Below are 19,885 nucleotides of genomic sequence, written 5' to 3' on the forward strand. Positions count from 1 at the left end.
TACAGAACATCAAGAGTTGCAATTTATTCGATTTGTGACTAAAGGTATTATGTTGATTGTAAATGATGTATATACTTTGTAAATGATATTATATTAAACGATATCCACATGTGCATTATATTTACTGTAAATGATGTTGTATTAAATTATATGCACATGTGCATTATGTTGATTGTAAATGATATTGTATTAAATTATATGCACTGTACATTATGTTGAAAATTAGACTATGTCGTTGATGTATAGTTTCTGAACAAGTGCTTTATGGATGACTATCCAATTATGTACAGGATAGCAGCAAACAAATGGGCTTGGGTGGCGGACAACTACAAAATAAAAATAGGGGAGGTCACTGTGTGGGATTGGTAATGGAATAACAATCCGACAACCGGGGAGGAATGGGTGGAGTTTATGTAGCTTTTGGCGCTGCTGAGAGACACCCATATGAAGACGGGTCAATATGGGTGGGTTGGCACTCGGAAAAATAAGTCGACTTTCAATGTTAAAACCGTTAGAGAGGATTTGTATGTCCATAAGCGATATACTCAGTTGATACAGCTATTGCATCTTCTTCCATTTTTGTTTCTGCAACTGTCATATGGCTTCTGTTTGAGAGGATAAGCTACCACCTTCTTCCATTTTTGTGCCACTTTCTAACACTTACTCTGGCCATATTGTTCTTGTGATCCCATTTGTCTTCTTTTGTTAACAGATGAGTTGATCACCTTGGTATCTATAGCTCCATATCCAGGCTGACCAATTGTTTACTGACAAATTAAAATTTCAATATTCTTATTTTATTTACCTTTAATGTTGATAGGTCTCCTCTAAAGTTTCATGATATTACATTGTCCCAATAAATTTGTGATGCTATTGCTCTCCTTTTGATGGACCAGATCAATTAGGCCTGCTTGTAATTAATGGAAATCACTACTGGGAGAGACTTGAAAAGATTTATGAGTTTGGGGTTTAAGCACGTCGGGAGACTTGTCTGTTCGGAGTTTGAAGTCTAGGCTACCAACATATAATGAGGAGGTTCCCGAGCAGGTATCCGTTTGGAATAATTGGACACCTAAAAAAGTTGGTTCGGTCGGGTGGATAGTCTTAGTCGAGAGACTCCCAACTAAGGTGGCACTTAACGCAAGAGTCATCCAAACACAGTCAAACAACAACGTTTTTTGCAGCGATTCCCCAGAAACATGCGAACATATTTTCGTTTCATGTCAGTTCGCTCAAACAGTTTGGTCTGTAATTACTCAATGGTGCAAAGGCTTGGCTGCATTTATTTTCAGTCTCAAAGATTTGCTAGAATATCATAATATTGTCCAAGGGTCTGCAAAAAAGAAAAAAGACGATTTATGCGGTGTCCCTTATCTACCTCTGGAGCGTTTGGCGAATGAGGAACAAGATGGTTTATAATCAAAGTCAATTGTCGGTGCATAAGTTAGTTGAGGAGATCAAGAACATGAGTTAGTTATGGTAATAAATAGATCGAAGGAGGTGAGTTTAACTTGGGCGGCCTGGAACAATTTTGATGTATTTCCAGTATAGTATTCTGTTTGTTTTTTGCTGTATGAGTTTTCCTTCTGTTGGTAGATGTAATTGTGGTGTAGGACCTTGCTAAATGTTATGAATAATTTTATATAAGTAACATCTACAAATTTAGATCAACAAGAGTTGCAATTCATACATTTTGAGATTAAAGGCATTATACATTTATATGTGTTTCTAAGTTTACACTCACATGATTCATTTTTATATCCTTAAAGTGTTTTTTCATAGTTTACTCTTACATGCTTCATTATTCTCTCATCAATTAAATCACATTTATTTACAATCATACCATAATAATGCACATGTGCATTATTTTGCCAATACACCATAATCCATGTTTAATTATTAACCCTTTTTTATCATTAAACATTAAACAAACAATTGGTTATTACATAAGTTACTTATATTTTCATACATCATGTAATCCTGCACATGTGCATTATGTTGCCAACCATCTTCCTGCGCATGTGCATTATGTTGCCAACCATCACAAATAAACTGTTAACCATCAGTACATAATGTTATGTACATGTGCATCACATTACCAATGCCCCGTAACCATCACCGAATAAATGTTGAACAAGTGCGTAAACACGCCATATACTTTATTAATTAGAATGTTGTATGTTTTACTTTTTATGTATACATGAACAATTACAAGTGTTGTACATTCTACACTACAGGAACAATTACAACTATTATACATTCTACACCTATTGGCACGCTATATGGGATACCCTATGTTGAATCTAAATACAACCATATGGGCATCAGTATCAACCGCCGCCGTTACCGTTGATCTTGCCAACTTCTTGTTCTTTACCGCGCGCACTTCGTCACCTCCTTTTTTATGTTTCAGTCACCTCCTTTTTTTATGTTTCATCACGTAACATCCTTTTTTGAGGTTTCATCACGAGTTCGCTTAACTGTTCGCCTTTTTTTGTGTTTATTTCTTCTTGCGTGCCTGTGTGCATTATGTTGCCAACCATCTGTACTCATAAAAAAAATAAACTGTTAACCAACAATACATAATTATGCACATGTGCATCACATTATTAACACTCAATAATCATCAATAATAAACATTAAACAAATAACTGTTATTTTTTACATTCATTACTTTTATTTTCATATATTACATAATCATGCACATGTGCGTTATGTTGATACCAATCCATTATCATCACAAATAAACTGTTAACCATCAGTACATAATGTTACACACATGTGCATCACATTACCAACGCCCCGTAATCATCACCGAATAAATGTTAAACACATGCGTAAACACGCCATATACTGTATTAACTAGAATGTTATATGTTTTACTTTTTATGTATACATGAACAATTACAAGTGTTGTACATTCTACAATACAGGAACAATTACAACTATTGTACATTCTACACCTAATGGCACGCTATATTGGATACCTTATGTTGAATCTGAATACAACCATATGGTCATCAGTATCAACCGTTGCCGTTAGTTGATCTTGCAAACTTCTTGTTCTTTACCGCACGCACTCCGTCATCTCCTTTTTTTGTGTTTCATCGCGTAACCTCCTTTTTTTGAGGTCTCATCACGAGTTCGCTTAATTGCCTGCCTTTTTTTGTGTTTATTTCTTCTTGTGCACCTGCACGATATATTTCATGTGTTTACATAAATTATATCATTTAACATGAATTTAATAAAGACATCCGGGATGCACATGTGCATAAACTCCCATCTGGATTATCAAACATTAACCAACCTTTTTACCTTTTTGTTTAACTGTCGCGTAATCATATTCCATTCCATCTGACATTTTAATTGACCTTTCATCCCTTGGTTTCAAAAAAAAAAAAAAAAAGAAATAAACATAACTTATCAATGAATATGTGCATTAACATTAACTTTATCATCACCATATACAATATGCACATGTGCATCAACATAAACGACCTTATTAATATATTCTAGCAAATTATGCACATGTGCATAGTGCATAATTATGCACATGTACATTAGCATGAATGACCTTAATAACCCATTCTGTCAAAGTATGCAGATGTACAAAATTATGCCCATTTGCATCCATATACATACCATTATTAACTTAATCTAGCAAACCATACATATGTGCATAACTATGCACATGTGCATTAACATGACTCACCTTATCAGCAAGCTTGCTTCAATAATAAACCTTAACCTGTACCAAATGAAAATTCGTAAGCTTGCTTCAATAATAAACCTTAACCTGTACCAAATCAAAATTCGTATTATCACTAACCATATAGAACATTAATCATTAACAAATCTATTATGGTAAGATATGCACATGTGCATAACTATACATATGTACACCTAATACCGCCGGCGATTGATTCCCGGCGATACCATCGTAGTGACACACTCATTGAACCATCTATTCTTATAATCACGCTGGCACGTTGCCCTAGTTATGAACGGATTAAAAATCCACAATGTTGCCCTAATTATTATGTTCCTAATATAGATTATATGACTAATTTTGTATGAATTTGGGGAACTAACCTCGATTATATGACGAAATATGAAATATCTGCTGGTAAAATCTCAAATCTGAGATAAAATCTCAATCCATGTGCTTCAATAAGGTGAACTGATGATGCTGAAGTGATGATGTATTCGAGACGATGATGAAATCGACTGTAATCGACAAATTCTTGATAGATTCAGGTTGAGAAATGTTCAGATACTTGGATGTAATCAGAGTTTGGAGATTGGACATGAAAGTTTGTATTAAATCTAGTTTAATTTTTTTTGAAGTCCGATAGTAAAAGGGAAGCAGGTAAGCGGGTTTTATAAAATTGTTTGGTATTTACAAAATTGCCCCCTGTTCACATTGGTTCTCGCGGTTCTCGCAATAAGGGTGGTTCTCGCATGAACCCTACCCTATATATATATATATATAGGACAAAGATCCGTTAGGAACCACCCTTTATTGCGAGAACCGCGAGAACCAGTGTGAACACAAACAGTAATACCTAAAAAAATCTAAAAAACACCCAAATTTTTTTACTATTTTTTATAAAAATAAGTTTTTTTTTAATTTTTAAAAAAAAAAAAAATTTTTTTGGCTACTAAAAGTAGCGATTTGAACATAAAAAATAGTAAAAAAAAATTTAGATTTTTTTTTATTTTTTTAGATTTTTTAGGTTTTTTGGGGGTTTAGTTTTTAGCATTTTAGCTTGGGGGGGGGGGGGGTTAGGTTTTTGGGGGGTGGGGGATGGGGGTTTAGGTTTTTTTTGTGGGGGTGGGGGGTTAGGGTTTTATTTAGGTTTTTTGGAGATTTTAGTTTTTAGCATTTAGCTTTGGGGGGGGGGGGGTTAGGTTTTTTTGTGTGTGGGGGGAGGGGTTAGGTTTTTTGTGTGTGTGTGTGGGGGGGGGGGGTTAGGTTTTTGGGGGGTGGGGGGTGGGGGTTAGGTTTTTTTTAGCTATTTTAGGTTGTGTTCACATTGGTTCTCGCGGTTCTCGCAATAGGTGGTTCTCGCGGTTCTCGCAATAAGGTGGTTCTCGCATGAACCTTACCCTATATATATATATTATCTTTAGAAAGAATATATATTTATGTGCCGATTGGTCGTTTGTAGAGATGCTGGTTAAGGCTTTTTATATGATTTATGGAGGGATACGTTTAAAAACATGAGTCTGTGATACGTAGTTGAGCCTCATTAGATGTGATGGTCACGTAAGCCATTTATTGTGAATACGTGTGAGCTTAGACACTACGCACATGAAATGTTCGATTAAATGCTTTACTAGTTTTTTCAAACCATGTTTGTTATGTTTGTAAACATTAGCGTCTTTTGGGTTTTGATAATTTTAAAAACCCTGAAGCTATGATGCGTAGCTCGGCCTCATTCGATGTGATAGTTTCCTAAGCCATTTATTGTGAATATGTTTTACCTTAGACACTATGCACATTAATGTTGGATTAAATGCTTTGGTGTTTTTTTCGAAATATGTTGGTTATGTTTGTGAACGTTAGTTTTTTTTTTTGGGTTTTATTGTTGGTTCTGACATGTTCTCATGTTGGCTTTAAAACAACAAGTTTAAATGTATGTGGCCTTCGATGCATTGCCGAGGTTGAGATTCTATGATGGCCACTTGAGGCTCCGTTGTCAACAACTTTGTTAGTTGAATTTACAAGGCAATGATGTGTATCTAATCCTCGGACCTCCCTTCGCTGCATCAGATATGTGGCTGGCTTTCGGCAATGATGATGACAAAATTTGGGATTGGAAACTGAGATGGCTTGGAACAACCAATGAGATGTATTGTCTCCTTGATTCTAGGCCTGAACTTACTATGAACTTATCATTAGTTACCCACTTCTCTGAGTTGGTAGTGTAGTTGTTTGTATAAGTTTCTAATGTAATATGTGTCAACCCTGTTGTTATTATAATAACAAAGTGTTAACCAAAATATAACTAAAAATTAAAAATACTAATCTATACTATTATAAAAAGGAGAAGTGATGTACCAAATTGTAATTTTACTATAAGTACAAGTTATTAAGCAATGTTTACAAGAGAGTGCAAGCTAACATATCAGGGATCTGGCTTTATTTTTAAGACGCCTGAGGGTTAAAATTGGGATTTTGTAGTAGGATTGAATGCCGCCTCTTCAATTTCATTCTTTATGGCAAAATTGAATGGATCTGGATGAGTGCGATGGAATACGTTTCGTAAATTGATGATGAATTAAAGATTTAATTAAGTTGAAACCTCCCCTTGAATCCTATAATACATGAGATAAAGAAAGAAGAGCATCCCCTCAAGCAAGCAAGACATCATGCCAGAAGACAATCGATCTAGGGTTTGGATACCAGAGTCTTAGTTGAAGGCTGCAACCGATTCGTCTCATCATACAAAACAAAGGTTTCCTCTTTCCTAGCATATATGAGGATTGCTTTTATGGATTAAATTTTTGTAGATTTCATCTCTTTCGTTTCAAGATTTTACAATTTTAGGGCTCATTTGTGTAAGTTTTTTTTTTGTTTACTTATTTTGTGATTTTGTTGTTGTTATGTTTCTATTCGGATTGTGGTTACGAATTTGAGGTATGACTCATTAGATCAACGGTTTGTTGTTAAGTTGGAATATTGTTGCAACTTGTGTGATGATTGTGATTGTTGGTGGTTTTATGTAGGTTGTATCACCTCTTACTGATGTTGTAAAGAGCGATGGGAGAGAGAACTACAAAGAGGGAGAGAATTGAAGACACACTAGAAGCACCGCCGCCGCCGACCTCACTCGCACGTTAATTCCGGTTTCACCCACCAATTTGTAGTGTATTATTTGCAACGGAATTCGGAAGGACCGCGGGAAGCCGTTCTGGTTTCATGTCGTAACGCAAATCGATGCGGGGAACTCGCTGGTACAAATCTCTGTTTTTTAGTTGGGGTTTAGTTCATTTGTTTTCTGAATTAATCTTGCTTTTCATTTATGTGTTACATTTCATTTTGTTTTGATGTTCCACTACTTAATTCATTTATTAATTTCATAAATTTGTTAGCAATTTAGGAGGTGTTAAGCATTTTAAAATGTTTTACTCTTTGAGTGGCTATTGATTTGTTCAGGTTAATCTATTATATTTAGTGTTTGGTTTTGTTCAACTTTGTGGAACTTATGTTTCTTAAAAGCTAATTAAGGTTTCGTTTTGTGTTTTTTTGTCTACCAGAGTTTGGTTTGCAGGTATTTTTGTTACCAACTTCTAGGAAATAAGCAATGAGAATGCCCCTAGATGAGTGATTGTGAAATGATGAGATCAGCTATGGAGATATGGGCTGCTCTTCTAATGGCCTCATCAAGGATTTGAGAAAATGTCATCTCTAAATGGGTATGCCACTTCTGAAATAATGATATACTTATATGTGTACTGGATTGAACAACTATGCTATTGTTTATAAGAGGACAAGTCAGCCTACAAGCCCTTTAACAAAGGGGCAGTGATCTGCAGAAGAGGTATGCCATAAAATTTGTGCTGTTACATACCTTGTAGCATAATTTCACTATAGAAAAAGGTTTAAATAAAGCCCCAATGCATATGAAGAATGTCCACTGGCTTATGCTTTTTTATATAGACTTGATTAGACTTGCATTATTATTGTAAAAATTGTTGTACTTGTAGGGAATTTTGAAGTATGTCAAGTCGGTTATGTGGGTGGGTTGTTGGGTGATATAACTGAAAGCTTGGATGCAAAAAAGGCTTTGACAGGAGCACTAAAAATTCATAAAAAGTATCTGAAAAAGGCAGAGTATTACATCTTTAATAATTGTTCTTTCATACATCTTATAAGTGGGAAAATGGGCTGGTTGGGCCGATGGATTTTGTGCGGGCCGAAACAGGCCTGGTTACGTTGATCCAAGACAGTTGTTCAACATATTTATCTTTTTAATAAATAATTAGTTTAAGATATGATCACATATATTCCCTAAACTAAATTTTCGAATGAAACAATTGAAAGAGATTTTAGCATTAAAAGTGCAAGTTGGACGGTTGTTGACCCGTTTGATCATTTGATCCATTTCTTTTAAAACTATTTTATATGAATTTTACCTGTTACAAATACAACATAATCTCTAATAAATGTGGTAAAGGGGCACACTTCTTTTTTTGGATTTTATGCAAGAAATTGAGAGAATATGATGAATGATCTGAAGTGGTCAAGGGTGCTGGTCTAAAGAATTTAAAGACTATAATTCAGGAAGTCAAAGTTGCTTTGAAGTTTATAATTCTATTTGGATTTAAAGTTGAGGTGATGTTAGATTGAAAGTTGGTGTTAAATGGGTTCTGGTGGTGTCATTGCTACAAAAAAGATTAGGTTTAAGACTATTGCCTTGAAGCCCACTAATTGGGCTTGGCGTGTTATGGCTGCAACTATAGGAATGGATATGCAGATTGAAGATGAGGCTGCTACTTGCTGTTATTTCTGTTTTGTTTTGAGTATTATGTTTACGTTTTTCATTAAAATCGAGTTGTGAATATCCCAATTAGCATATCTTTTTGTATTGCCATACCGAATGTATACTGTAATGAACCAAAACGATATAGGCATACTATACAGAAAATTACGAATCGATTGATAAACCAACTATGAACAACAACCGGGTTGTAAATTGTCATCACCGCCGCATCGCGCGGGTCCCTGCTATCTAATAAAAAAAGCCAAGTTTTAAAATAAAAAAGATAAAAAAAAATTACTTAAATTGTAGACTAGACCAAAGTTATGGATAAAAGTACGTACAAAAGATTGTTTGTTATTCGAGGTGCGTAAAAATGTTGGATTAAGGTTATCAATACAATTACGTATACGAGACCAAAGAATTCTTTATTTTGAAGCAAAACTTGGTTTATTATGAGAAAACTATTATTATAACTGGATTAGTGCTAAATCACATACGATGTGATGGTTTTAACATGATGAGGATGATCCGTGTAATTTTAAAAGCTAAATTACAATATGTGGTAACACATAAAGGAGAAAAAGTAAAATTTATCTTTTTTTAATTCTATAAAAAAGTTATAATTTTGAACTAATTATTAATTAAATAACAAAAAAGCATTTACGGAAATTTTGCAGGAAAGTTGGAATTTATAAAAAATTCACGTCCACTCCTACGTCCAATCAGGAGCCTTAGACTCAGTTGCCCTACGATGGTGCAGCGAAGTCGCAATCGCAACCATAACCGTCGAAATCACTGCCGGAAACGACCGGTGGCTCCACCTCCACCGCCACCTCCAACACCACCGCCACCTCCAACGTCAACTCCATCGCCGCCGCACGATCCATTAATCGATCCTAGTAGCGGATCAGTACAACATTGACCCGCAGCTGTTGTATACACTCCTTCAACCTGCTATGTTTGGGGGACCACCGCCGCCGCACGGTGCATTCATCGATCCCAATATCGTGGAGAGAGCGGTTCAACCCGCAGGTCCTGGCTGCACTCCTCTAGCCTGTGGGACCGCTGCCTGAAATGATGTTTCCAGGGTTCAATGAGGATCTGCTGAACAGTTTGTTTGGGGACCTGTTCCTCCTCGTGATCCATTTGATTTCGATTAGGAAGATTGAAATGAAAAGGTAATCATTGTTGTTAATATTCATTCATTCATCGTGTTGTTGATATTCATTCATTCATGGTGTTGTTGATATTTAGACATTTTTAATGCTAAGTTAGGTTAAATCCAACATTGTTTGAGAGTTTTTGGGGTTTTAATTAGGTTGAGACCTAGTTTAGGGCTAAATTAGGTTAAATCCAGCTTTGTTTAAGTGTTTTAATTAGGTTCGGACCTAGTTTAGGGCTAAATTAGGTTACATCCAGCTTTGTTTAAGTGTTTTAGGGGTTTTAATTAGGCTGAGAAAGCATATGACCGCGGATTGTCTTGGATAATGAATTCCTGTTTGTAGGTTAGTGGTTTAATTAATATTTGGTCTTATTTCACCTCCAAAATCTAAGCTCTGCATCCCTCTTGATAATGATTTCACCACCAAAAGTCATGTAGTGTTTGTTGTCAACGAATAACTGGATGTCGAAATGGATCGATGTGCAAATGGTATAAAAGTGACCATACTTTGTGAACCTTTTAACTACCACCAGTATGGTATCCTTGCCTGATATTTAAACACTCCACATATACAATTCATCCAAATGTCTGTGAAGATAATTTGAGGTATTGGCAAAGGTTGAAGTGTAACTGTCTGATACTTAGTGTCACGGAGTTATTCTTGAACTCCCGTGCGGCACTTAGAATGCTTCTAAGTTCAACCTTTTGGATGGGTTTTGATATGTATGGCATCGGAAGTCTTTGTGTCTGCAAACACAAGATTGTTTTTGTAGTGCAATACTTCAACAAAGATGAGTTTTGTATTACTTGAACAAAGTTTACAAGTAAAGAGTTTACAAGAAGTTGGGTTATGAATGAATTATGAGGGGTGATTACAAATGAGGGTTACCATCCCTATTTATACTACTCTAAATTCTCTAGATCATTCGAAGTCTAGAGAAATCTTTACATCAAAATATGTTGGCTGAATTCTAGAGATTTCTCCCAAAATATCAAGCAATTCTAAGTGTTTTCATGAGTGTTCTAGAGTCTTCTTGGCTGCAACTTTTGGGCAGAATTATGTAGCCTATTCCGAACCCTTCTGAGCTCCTTCAAGGCTAGTCTAGGACCTTCTAAGGGTGCCAAAACGTTCCAGTATTATCTAGGTTGTTCTGTAGTCTTTCGGGCAGCCCTAGATGCTTGCTTAGTGTTCCGGAAACTTCTGGAATGCTGAAATTTTGAGCTAAATTTTTGCGGGGCGTGACATCCTCCCCTACCTAAATTCGTAACGTCCTCGTTGCGATTTCAGGTTGTGCCTCGTTGTGATGAATGTGTGGTTGATCTTGTCTTTGAACCAACCTCCATGTGTATTGGTGTAGTTGACATACCTTGACGGTCAGTGTCCGTCTCTGTCTTCATTTTGTGAACTTGGTTTCCGTCTATGGTGCAAAATTTGTTTGCAAACGGAATAAGAAAGGTCAATTCTTTCTTTGAGAAGAAATCCTAGCCAAGCACGAAGTTGTGTTCCTTCATTGGCTCTACCGAAAGGTCGATCTTACCTTTCCATTTGCCGATTGTGATTTTAACGTCGTATGCCATCCCAAGTATTGTTTGGACGGGTCCATTCGTGGTCTTCATCAATGCGTCTTGTTTTGTGACTCGAACACCAAGTCTTATTGCTTCATCTATTGAGGCGAAGTTGAGGCTTGCTCCTGTGCCAACTAGGGACTTAACGGGTCTCCCGTTTACCACCATGTTGACGAGTTGAAGTCCTTCTTCTGACTTCTTTTCTGGTTTTGCGGTTGTGGATCTTTTCTTTCCCTTGTTCGGGAGCTTTTTGATGTTATGTTTTTCCTGTATTTTGTGAGTTCCTTGTGTGTTTAAAGTATTGAGATGCCTTACTTGCATGGACCACGTGCATGTTTCTGGTTGTGCCTTGTTGGTGTCGTTCATTTTTGCTTCTAACCCAAAAAAGTTTTTATGAAGGTTTTGGACCTTGTCGTCTACCTCACTCCGCAGCCTTGTGATTTCCTCCTGGATCATGGCTTGCATCTCGAGGCGTATGACGTTGATAGCGGTTTTGAAGTTCTCTTTGAGTCCTCTTAACTCATCTCGCAATGTTCCCAAAGCCAGCAACAATGATCTTCTGTCGTGCATGTTCTATATAGTACGTCAGTTTTGGTTATAAGTGGCACTGACGTCCGCCGCATCGGATTTGGTGCCGATGATTCACCTTGTTTCAGGAATACGGGGACCTGAATAGTTGTAGCAGCTTTCACAAAACTTCCTTTTTACGGCGCTGCTTGGACCGTAGATTTTTTAACATAACAAGGAGGGCATCATTGCAACTATACTTGAGCGGCTCTCACGATCCCATACGCGCGGAGTACAAAGACCCTTGCCGAAGCAAACCCATATTTGGTCTTCTCCCACCACCATTGCGCAATCATACTCTAAATGTAAAGTTCATTTGGTTAAGAGTCACGTTCCAACGTATCTGAGAATCGTTCTGCTCTGATACCAAGTTGTCACGGGGTTACTTTTCGACCCCCGTGTGGCGTCCCCAAGTCCCCGGGGACAAGCCAATCCATCTCGAATTATAATTTGGAGATCAACCCATCTCAAATTGGGTCATTATCTGTATTGTTTTATTTCAATCCAATCAGAATTTTAGATTCTTATCAGTTAGCCTTCTCTTGAAGTGGTAGTGGAGATACAAAAACGAGGATGGGAGTATATGGAGAAGGGTGGTCACAGTGATACACTTTCAAACTTATTGCATGGTCGTATGTCGCGGTGAAGGCTGGCATTTCAGGGGTGTGGAATGTGATATGCAAAGTGGAGAAAGAGTTAGGGAATTCCAACATTCAGGTCGGTGGTTTGCTAAAGGGTGAATTAGGCAATGGCCTGTCCATTCTGCTTTTGATAGATAAAAGCTTCCATATTTCTTTACCTTAGGCTGAAAAGAAAGTAACAGTCGTTATCATAGTCACAAGACACAATCAATCTTTGGATTGGGTGTGGGATTGAGAAGCGAACCTATGTTTGGAACTAAGCTACAAGAATTGGAGAATTGGAACAATGCAGTGAGATGTTGAAACAAATATTGCTACAGGAGTGTCAGGACAAGTGGGTACGGGAACCAGATCCTAATGGATCCATCTAAGTGAATTCATGTAGAAAACTATTGTCCATGCATGTAGTGCCTTTCTACCCCTTCGAATGGGTAAATGGGTTTTGCAAAAGAATAGTTTTGGATGGAGGGACAAGCTAGACTTATTACGTACCGTCGATGGGCATTATAAACGTAGCACATATCGAGGACAACGACTTGTCGGTAATGTGGAGATAACGAGGAGACTTCTGATCATCTCTTCACATCGTTTTATGTCGTTGCAGTAGCATGGAACAAGGTTAGTGAGTGGTGTAAAATTCCAACAATATTTGCGTTCTCAACTAGAGATTTTCTGTGTATATATCCATACGAACTTTAGGATTGGCGGTTTCAAGCAACATGTGGTTCAAGCGATTATCTTGGTGGCTAGTTAGGTCATTTGGAAAAGTCAGAACGACTTGCTGTTCTCTGGTAAAAGAGTACTAATTGACCGGATCCTTGGGAAACTCAAGCCACTGCCTTCTTGGGGGTCAAGCATCGTGCTAGACAACATGATTTGGATTGGGATAATTGGTCTTCATTTAATTTTTTGAATTTATAAATTGTGCGTGTATGATAAGGAGATGTAAGAATGGGGTGTATGATGAATCTTGCCTTTCTTCTACTTACTTGCTGGAAGAAGCTGCTGTATATAGTTGGTGATGAATTAAGACTTTTGCCATTCAATAAAAAAAAAAAACTCACCCTTTTACAATCATAATTCTAAATCTAAAAAAAACTTGCATGTAGTGCCTTGTAAATTTAATAGGAGAGAGAACTAGTTTGGTAGATTTTTTTTTTTTTTTTTGAACGGCAAATTTGGATCACTGACGGACCACTGGAGTATCATCGTGCCACCAGCGGAACCACCCGATCAAATCCATCTCCACTAGGCATAAGGCCTATACACCAATTCAGGAGGAAACCCAATAAATATGGGAAAAACCCCCTTGTGAGAATCGAACCCAAGACCTATTGGTCCAAAGTCTTATCCCACCCCCAAGATACCACTAGACTATAAAGCCATGGGTGAACTAGTTTGGTAGATAGTTACATATTATAGTTAGAAGAAAAATACAAATGTTTATATAGATTTCAGAGTTCTTTATTTGAATTTGGTTTGTATTAAACAAAACATTCAATACAACCATATCGGTTGTATCCTTGCTTAAAAATATATAAATCTAAATTGTACCTTCATAGATAAATGTTATTTTATCAAACAATTTAAAGATAAAGATATTTACCAAGTGAATAGATAAATGTTATTTTATCAAACAATTTAAAGGTAAAGATATTTACTAAGTGAATATCGTAAGTGACCATTGAAGATAACATTCTCAAAGGAAGGGCATATTTTGGCGAAGAGATTAAAAAATTAAGAAAATTAAAAAAAAAATAATAAAAACCTTGAGCATAAAGAAGAAAGAAGAATTTAATAAACTAAAATAATTCAGTATTTGTTTTAATAAAAAAAGCTTTTATGTACTATATCTATTTAGCTGAGACACGTTGAATTTATTTAATTCACATGATAATATTGTTTATCAAACAAATCCAATCATTGGATATTTCTTTACAAACATTCATGTAAATTATTATAACAAAGTAAACTGAAATAATGTTCTTAGCATTAACATTATGCTAGGATCTTCATTGAAAATAGCTATACATAAAATAATGAATTCTTTAACTTAACATGGAAAATTTCTTACCAACTCAACTTGAGGAATGGTTTGTAAAGAGCTGTAAGACTCCGAATCCAGGAAGCTTTAGATTCGGCCAATCATAGCATGATAGTTCAAACTCGAATTAATTCAAATGAGAAGAGGGAATATTCGGCTGTTTCCATGTCTCCGGTAGGCCGATGACTGATGAGGACATGCAGCCATTTCCATGTAACTAGAGGTCGGCTTCCCACCTTTTTTGGTGTTCTCTTTGATTTGGTGGGTGCCAGTGTGTCTGGTGACAAATGAAAACGAAGGTAAACTGTAACTCTGTAAGTATTTGTGAAGCATCGTAGATCATAAAATAAACGGTAAAGATGCATTATTGTAGCTAAGAAGCTATGTTATTTGTTATAATAGGAAATATCATAGAGCTAAAGTACATTAATGGTGTAGCTTCAACTTTTGTATTTCTTGATGTTGTTGTTTCCTTTTCTTTGTTTCTAGCTCCTGACTAAATCTTTGCTTGGTTTAGGAGGTAAAAGTAAATTTTTCTTTTTTTAATAATTATCCTCGAGATTCGAATCCTCGACCTATTACAGAGATACACCATTTTTGTATACAGATATCGCTAGACCAAAAGGCCATTAGTAAGTAATTTAAATACAAAAGCTAGGCCAAAAGGCCATTAGTAAGAAAATTGCAAATTATAATAAGAACAATGATAATGATAAAATTTATTAAAAGAATACTAATAAGTTGTGCAATTTGACTCGGCTTTAAATCTAAATTTTAAAATGAAAACTAACACATATTCAAAGTAAGAGTACCTACATCATTTTGAAATTAAAAACATTTATCTATAATGAGACAACCTTTCACATAAATATATTTTGAATAAGATAATAAAGTGTGGGTATTTATTTATATGTATTATTATTATAATGTATAAAGGAGTGATGGAAAGAGAGAGTGGGAAATAAGAAATTGAAAGCGAGGAGACCCTACAAGTGTGAGTAGTTGCTTCGAAGTTGGTGAATTATACATTAAATCTATCGTACACAACAACATAAATGAGACATTAATTATTCACTCTTCTTTTTCAAGTGCATAGAATGTTTCCATATACAACCTTAAAATAATTAGTCATATCATTAGACAACAATTATACTAGCATTCTAGTTATATCATTTTTCATTAATCTATTATTACTAAACTTATATTTGGTTTTTAATTAATCTATTATTTTTTAAACTTATTTTTTTTATTTGAGTCAAGACCCCTCCCCCAGCCAACGGCAACATCGCTTCGAAAAAAAACCTCACCCACAACGGTCAAATAGGGCTCAACGCCCGTTACCCGAATGACGGGCTCCCCATTAACACCCCCAGTTGGTGCCTTGAACCGGTGTTCAATGCCTCAACCGGCTTAGGTGACGTGGGGCCATAATCCACAACACATAATCTTAAAACAAACATATTCTAGAGTGAACACTATTGTATTTGTGAATGAGTGACCAAGTCTTGACCATTGATTTAGATCAACAAATCATAAAATACACTAGTGTATTTCCATCTTCTAATCCTGCCATTGATTTACACTTGTGTATTGATAATCAAGGTTTAGGATTAGTTCATTAGTATTCACAAACAAGGGTGTTGTTCACATTTGAACCTAACCCTATATATAGTACACTAGGTTAAAATCCCGTGTGTTACACGGGTTGAATAAATATAATTTTATACATTAAGTAATAAAAAAATATATCTTAAAAAAAACATGTGTTGCATAGGTTGAATAAAACTGCGTATTACAAAGGTTGAATAAAACTGTGTATTATATAGGTTGAATAAAATGTAATTTAATCGGTTGACACATAAAGTCATCAAAACATGTCTTTAAAAATGAATTTCGAAATACTATTTATTAATTATAAGGGAAAACAAAAAATAGATAGCCTAAATAAATGATACGTGTCACGCATAGGTTTGTTTATTATATAGTATAGATATAGATTCGTAGACTATACTCATATAAATTATTTAGTTTAGAATTAATGGAGATAAAAAAAAAAAGCTTAGCCGTTTAAAAAAATATAAGTTATTTTATTTATAATTTTTGTTTTATATAAGGCATTTGTAGACTACAAAGAACCTAATTTAACGATCATTATTTTATATTTAAAATAGAAATCAGATTATTATTTTCTAGCATACCCGTTTATTCACTCAACAACAAATTATAACCCGTAATATATTAAGCTATGAATTATAATATAATAATATATCAGTAAATGGGTAAATTCAAAATAATCGACTTTCAATAATACATATTTTTAATTTTAATATAATCAATAATTTTAGTATTATATAATAATGATTAGATTTGATTTAATATTATCTTTTGATTGAGAATTGATGATCAACATTTATCCTCAAAATTGTAAATTATTTAATTTAATAAGAAAACAAAAAAAAAATAGATAATCTCAATGAATGATAAGTGTCCCATAAATGGTTTCTTTTATTATATAGTATTAGATATATATAATGAGAAAATGAGTGTCGCATAACATTTGAGAAGCTTATATCAAAATGAGAAATATATTGGTTATCTTTTTCAAATTAGACGGAAACAGTTGATTTGTACATGGTGTACAAAATTACTTTGTATAACACAAATGTAGTGTGTATGTATTTTTTTGGATTCTTATTTTAATGACACGCACATATTAAGCAATATGTATAAACATTAAACAATTATTGCACTTCGTAACATATTGTTTTAACGTAGCGTTTTTGTGATTAACATAAAGGATTGTATTCACACGTGAATGAAGCTCTGACATACGTGAATTATATAAATAATTGATTGATACCCTACGTACGAAGATAAAATGGTTTTACGTTTTAAGATTATGATTATCCTATAGAAGGTAATGCATTTTACATTGGCTATCACCCAAATGTCCCTTGTAAATGGTTCAAGTGAGAATCGAAACTGCATCTCCACTAAAAAAGGCATACCAATTTACCACTAGACCAAGTTCTAAGTACAAGTGAACCTGAGATCATACATACCGAGTGATTAGGGAATGGAAATGGCGTGGGATGGAGTGCCCGTTTCATTTTTTATTCATCTGGTTCAAAATAAGGCGATATTCCCTTATTCGTAGCTTCATTTTGATTCATTTGGTTCAACATAGAGTGCCCTAAATGCATATAACCCTATTTTTTTTTTTTTGTTATATAGATTTCAAAATCAGAAGAAGAAAAGTAAAATCGTGGACCAATAGGAGTTTGTAATTTATGGCATAAGACTGGTCAAAAAATAACAAACATAAATTCTACTCTCTTTGTTGACCAAACTCTTGTTAGGATGCATATATCATATATACTTTTCAAACACATCTTGATCACAATCAACAAATTAAAAAAATATTATCACAAAATTTACTTATAAAAATCTAAATTATATGTACCACCATCCTTCACTAACGGTGAGGCTTTTTTTTTTTTTTTTTTACTTTTAATGATAGAGTAGACAAAAAACGAGATGGTCACGATACATTAAGTGAAAGAGACAAAACTGAATTATTACTTGAATACAATAAATTCTCTCCCGGTCGTTGTTGGACTAGAAATATACTGTAACACTGTAATCTGACAAATCTATGTATTAATATTACTAATATACGATATAACAGTGCTTCAAACTCAACAAGATTAACATGATAAATGAAGTTATTGTCATTAGCAAAAGCCTAACTCTCTACACCTATATATATAAACTTGGTTCTTTCGCCTCATCTACAATAAAAAAGAAATTGTACATAGTGTATTATATATAAAATTAATGTTATACATAGTGTGTCATATATATTAATGTTAGTTGACAAAATTTTTGTGACAAATATGTGGTAAAGAATATAAAACATCAAGAGGAAATTAAGGTTAGCTCACAATTTGCATTTACAACTTATATTAAATAAGATTGTTACATTCAAAAATACCAAAGCGAATCCTTTCATAGCTCAAAACTGATGGTGACACTAAAAATGAATTTAAAGATTGCAAAAATATTATATATATTTATATTTATTTTCCTAACTGATTTACAGTTTATCTACGCTAACTACAAGAAATTAGAATATCAATAAGAAACTGATTTTGACCTCTGAAAAGAGGAAGTTGAAGAAGAATTCAAGAACTGAATACAATCTTCAATGGCTTGAGCTCGATTAGAATCGAAGGCTTCAACGTATGATCTTGATCTTTTTAAGGTGCATTCACAGGAAGATGTTGATGATGACGATGACAATTTACGCGAAGATGAAACAAAACCGAGTGCTCTAGCGAATTTGGCTTTGATTCTGCCTAGAAATCTCATGGCGGAAAAACCTGAGCTTTTTTGGGACCGGAAAGTCCATATTCTGATCATCGGTTCCGGCGTGTGGAGGTTGTCTCGGGCGTGGTTGGTGAGGTATAGCGGCGGTGGCGACGGCATGTCGTCCACGTCCGGGCTGAAACTCACTCTTCTGGTCATGTTTTGGGAGAGAGTTTGGATGAATAATGAAGAGATGGTGATATAAGAGTAACTATTTATGGATGAATAGAAGAGAGAGAGAGAGAGAGAGAGAGAAATAATTTGAAAAAAGTGGAATTCGAATTTATAAATGTTGTATTATTATAAGGTAGTTGTAGGGTTTAAATATAAATAAAATGATATTATTATATTAAATGTGATGATTGAGAGGGTTCTTTCTTTCATTGACCCATGAAACACGAATTGCAGTTGAGAAAAGGAACTGAGTCGTGTGTTGTAAGTTGCAAGCCAAATCATTATACAATCTACTATAATAAAAGAAATCAACTTTTGGACACGTGTCATTCATTGAAGGTATCCTTAAATTTATATTTATCTTATATTAACTAAATAAATAAACAATAAATTAATATTAAATCTTATCATACTTTAATAATTTATTTTCTAATAATTTATCTTCTAATTTGTAGATAATATTAAATAGAAAAATGTTTATATGATAATTATAACCCTTTTATTGAAATTTGAAAAGGGTTTCACGCTTTTTTGGATTTTATTAAAATTCATGACTACATTATATAATTATAAGTTTGAATATATATGTCAAAATTAAAAATTATTCTTCAAAAATTCAGTAACATCCATACTCTATACATACATTTAGAAAAATGTTAATAATTGCAAATAATACTAAATAGAAAAATGTTAATTGAATACAAAAAAATATAGGATCTCATCAAATGTATATCAATTACTTAAATGAGTATACACATGCATGGGCGGTGATAAGGGTGTGCGGAGAGGAGCATCGCACAGGGTCTGTGACTTCGAGGGGCACGTGTTTTTTATAAAAAAAAAAAAAACCCGATATCTATATTAATTTTTTTTA

The 19,885-nt window shown here is 34.5% G+C and overlaps 1 protein-coding gene and 1 long non-coding RNA gene across 2 annotated transcripts; one reads left to right on the forward strand and one right to left on the reverse strand.

Moving 5' to 3' along the window:
* The first annotated feature begins 6,149 nt into the window (after positions 1-6,149).
* On the forward strand, positions 6,150-8,619 carry LOC118487326. Its single transcript, XR_004881376.1, has 3 exons — positions 6,150-6,461; positions 6,733-6,960; positions 7,264-8,619. It is a non-coding gene; the product is annotated as an uncharacterized LOC118487326 (long non-coding RNA).
* A 9,984-nt stretch (positions 8,620-18,603) lies between these two features.
* Positions 18,604-18,996, reverse strand: LOC118487212. Its single transcript, XM_035983837.1, has one exon. The coding sequence runs from the start codon at positions 18,994-18,996 to the stop codon at positions 18,604-18,606; it is 393 nt and encodes a 130-aa protein (XP_035839730.1).
* Between the last annotated feature and the right edge of the window lie 889 nt (positions 18,997-19,885).

The sequence above is a fragment of the Helianthus annuus genome, chromosome 15, assembly GCF_002127325.2.
Source record: "Helianthus annuus cultivar XRQ/B chromosome 15, HanXRQr2.0-SUNRISE, whole genome shotgun sequence".
NCBI lineage: Eukaryota > Viridiplantae > Streptophyta > Magnoliopsida > Asterales > Asteraceae > Helianthus > Helianthus annuus.

Bases quoted from the DNA above. Each gene is read 5' to 3' on its own strand.
- LOC118487212 (XM_035983837.1), bottom strand. From the start codon at position 18,996: ATGACCAGAAGAGTGAGTTTCAGCCCGGACGTGGACGACATGCCGTCG.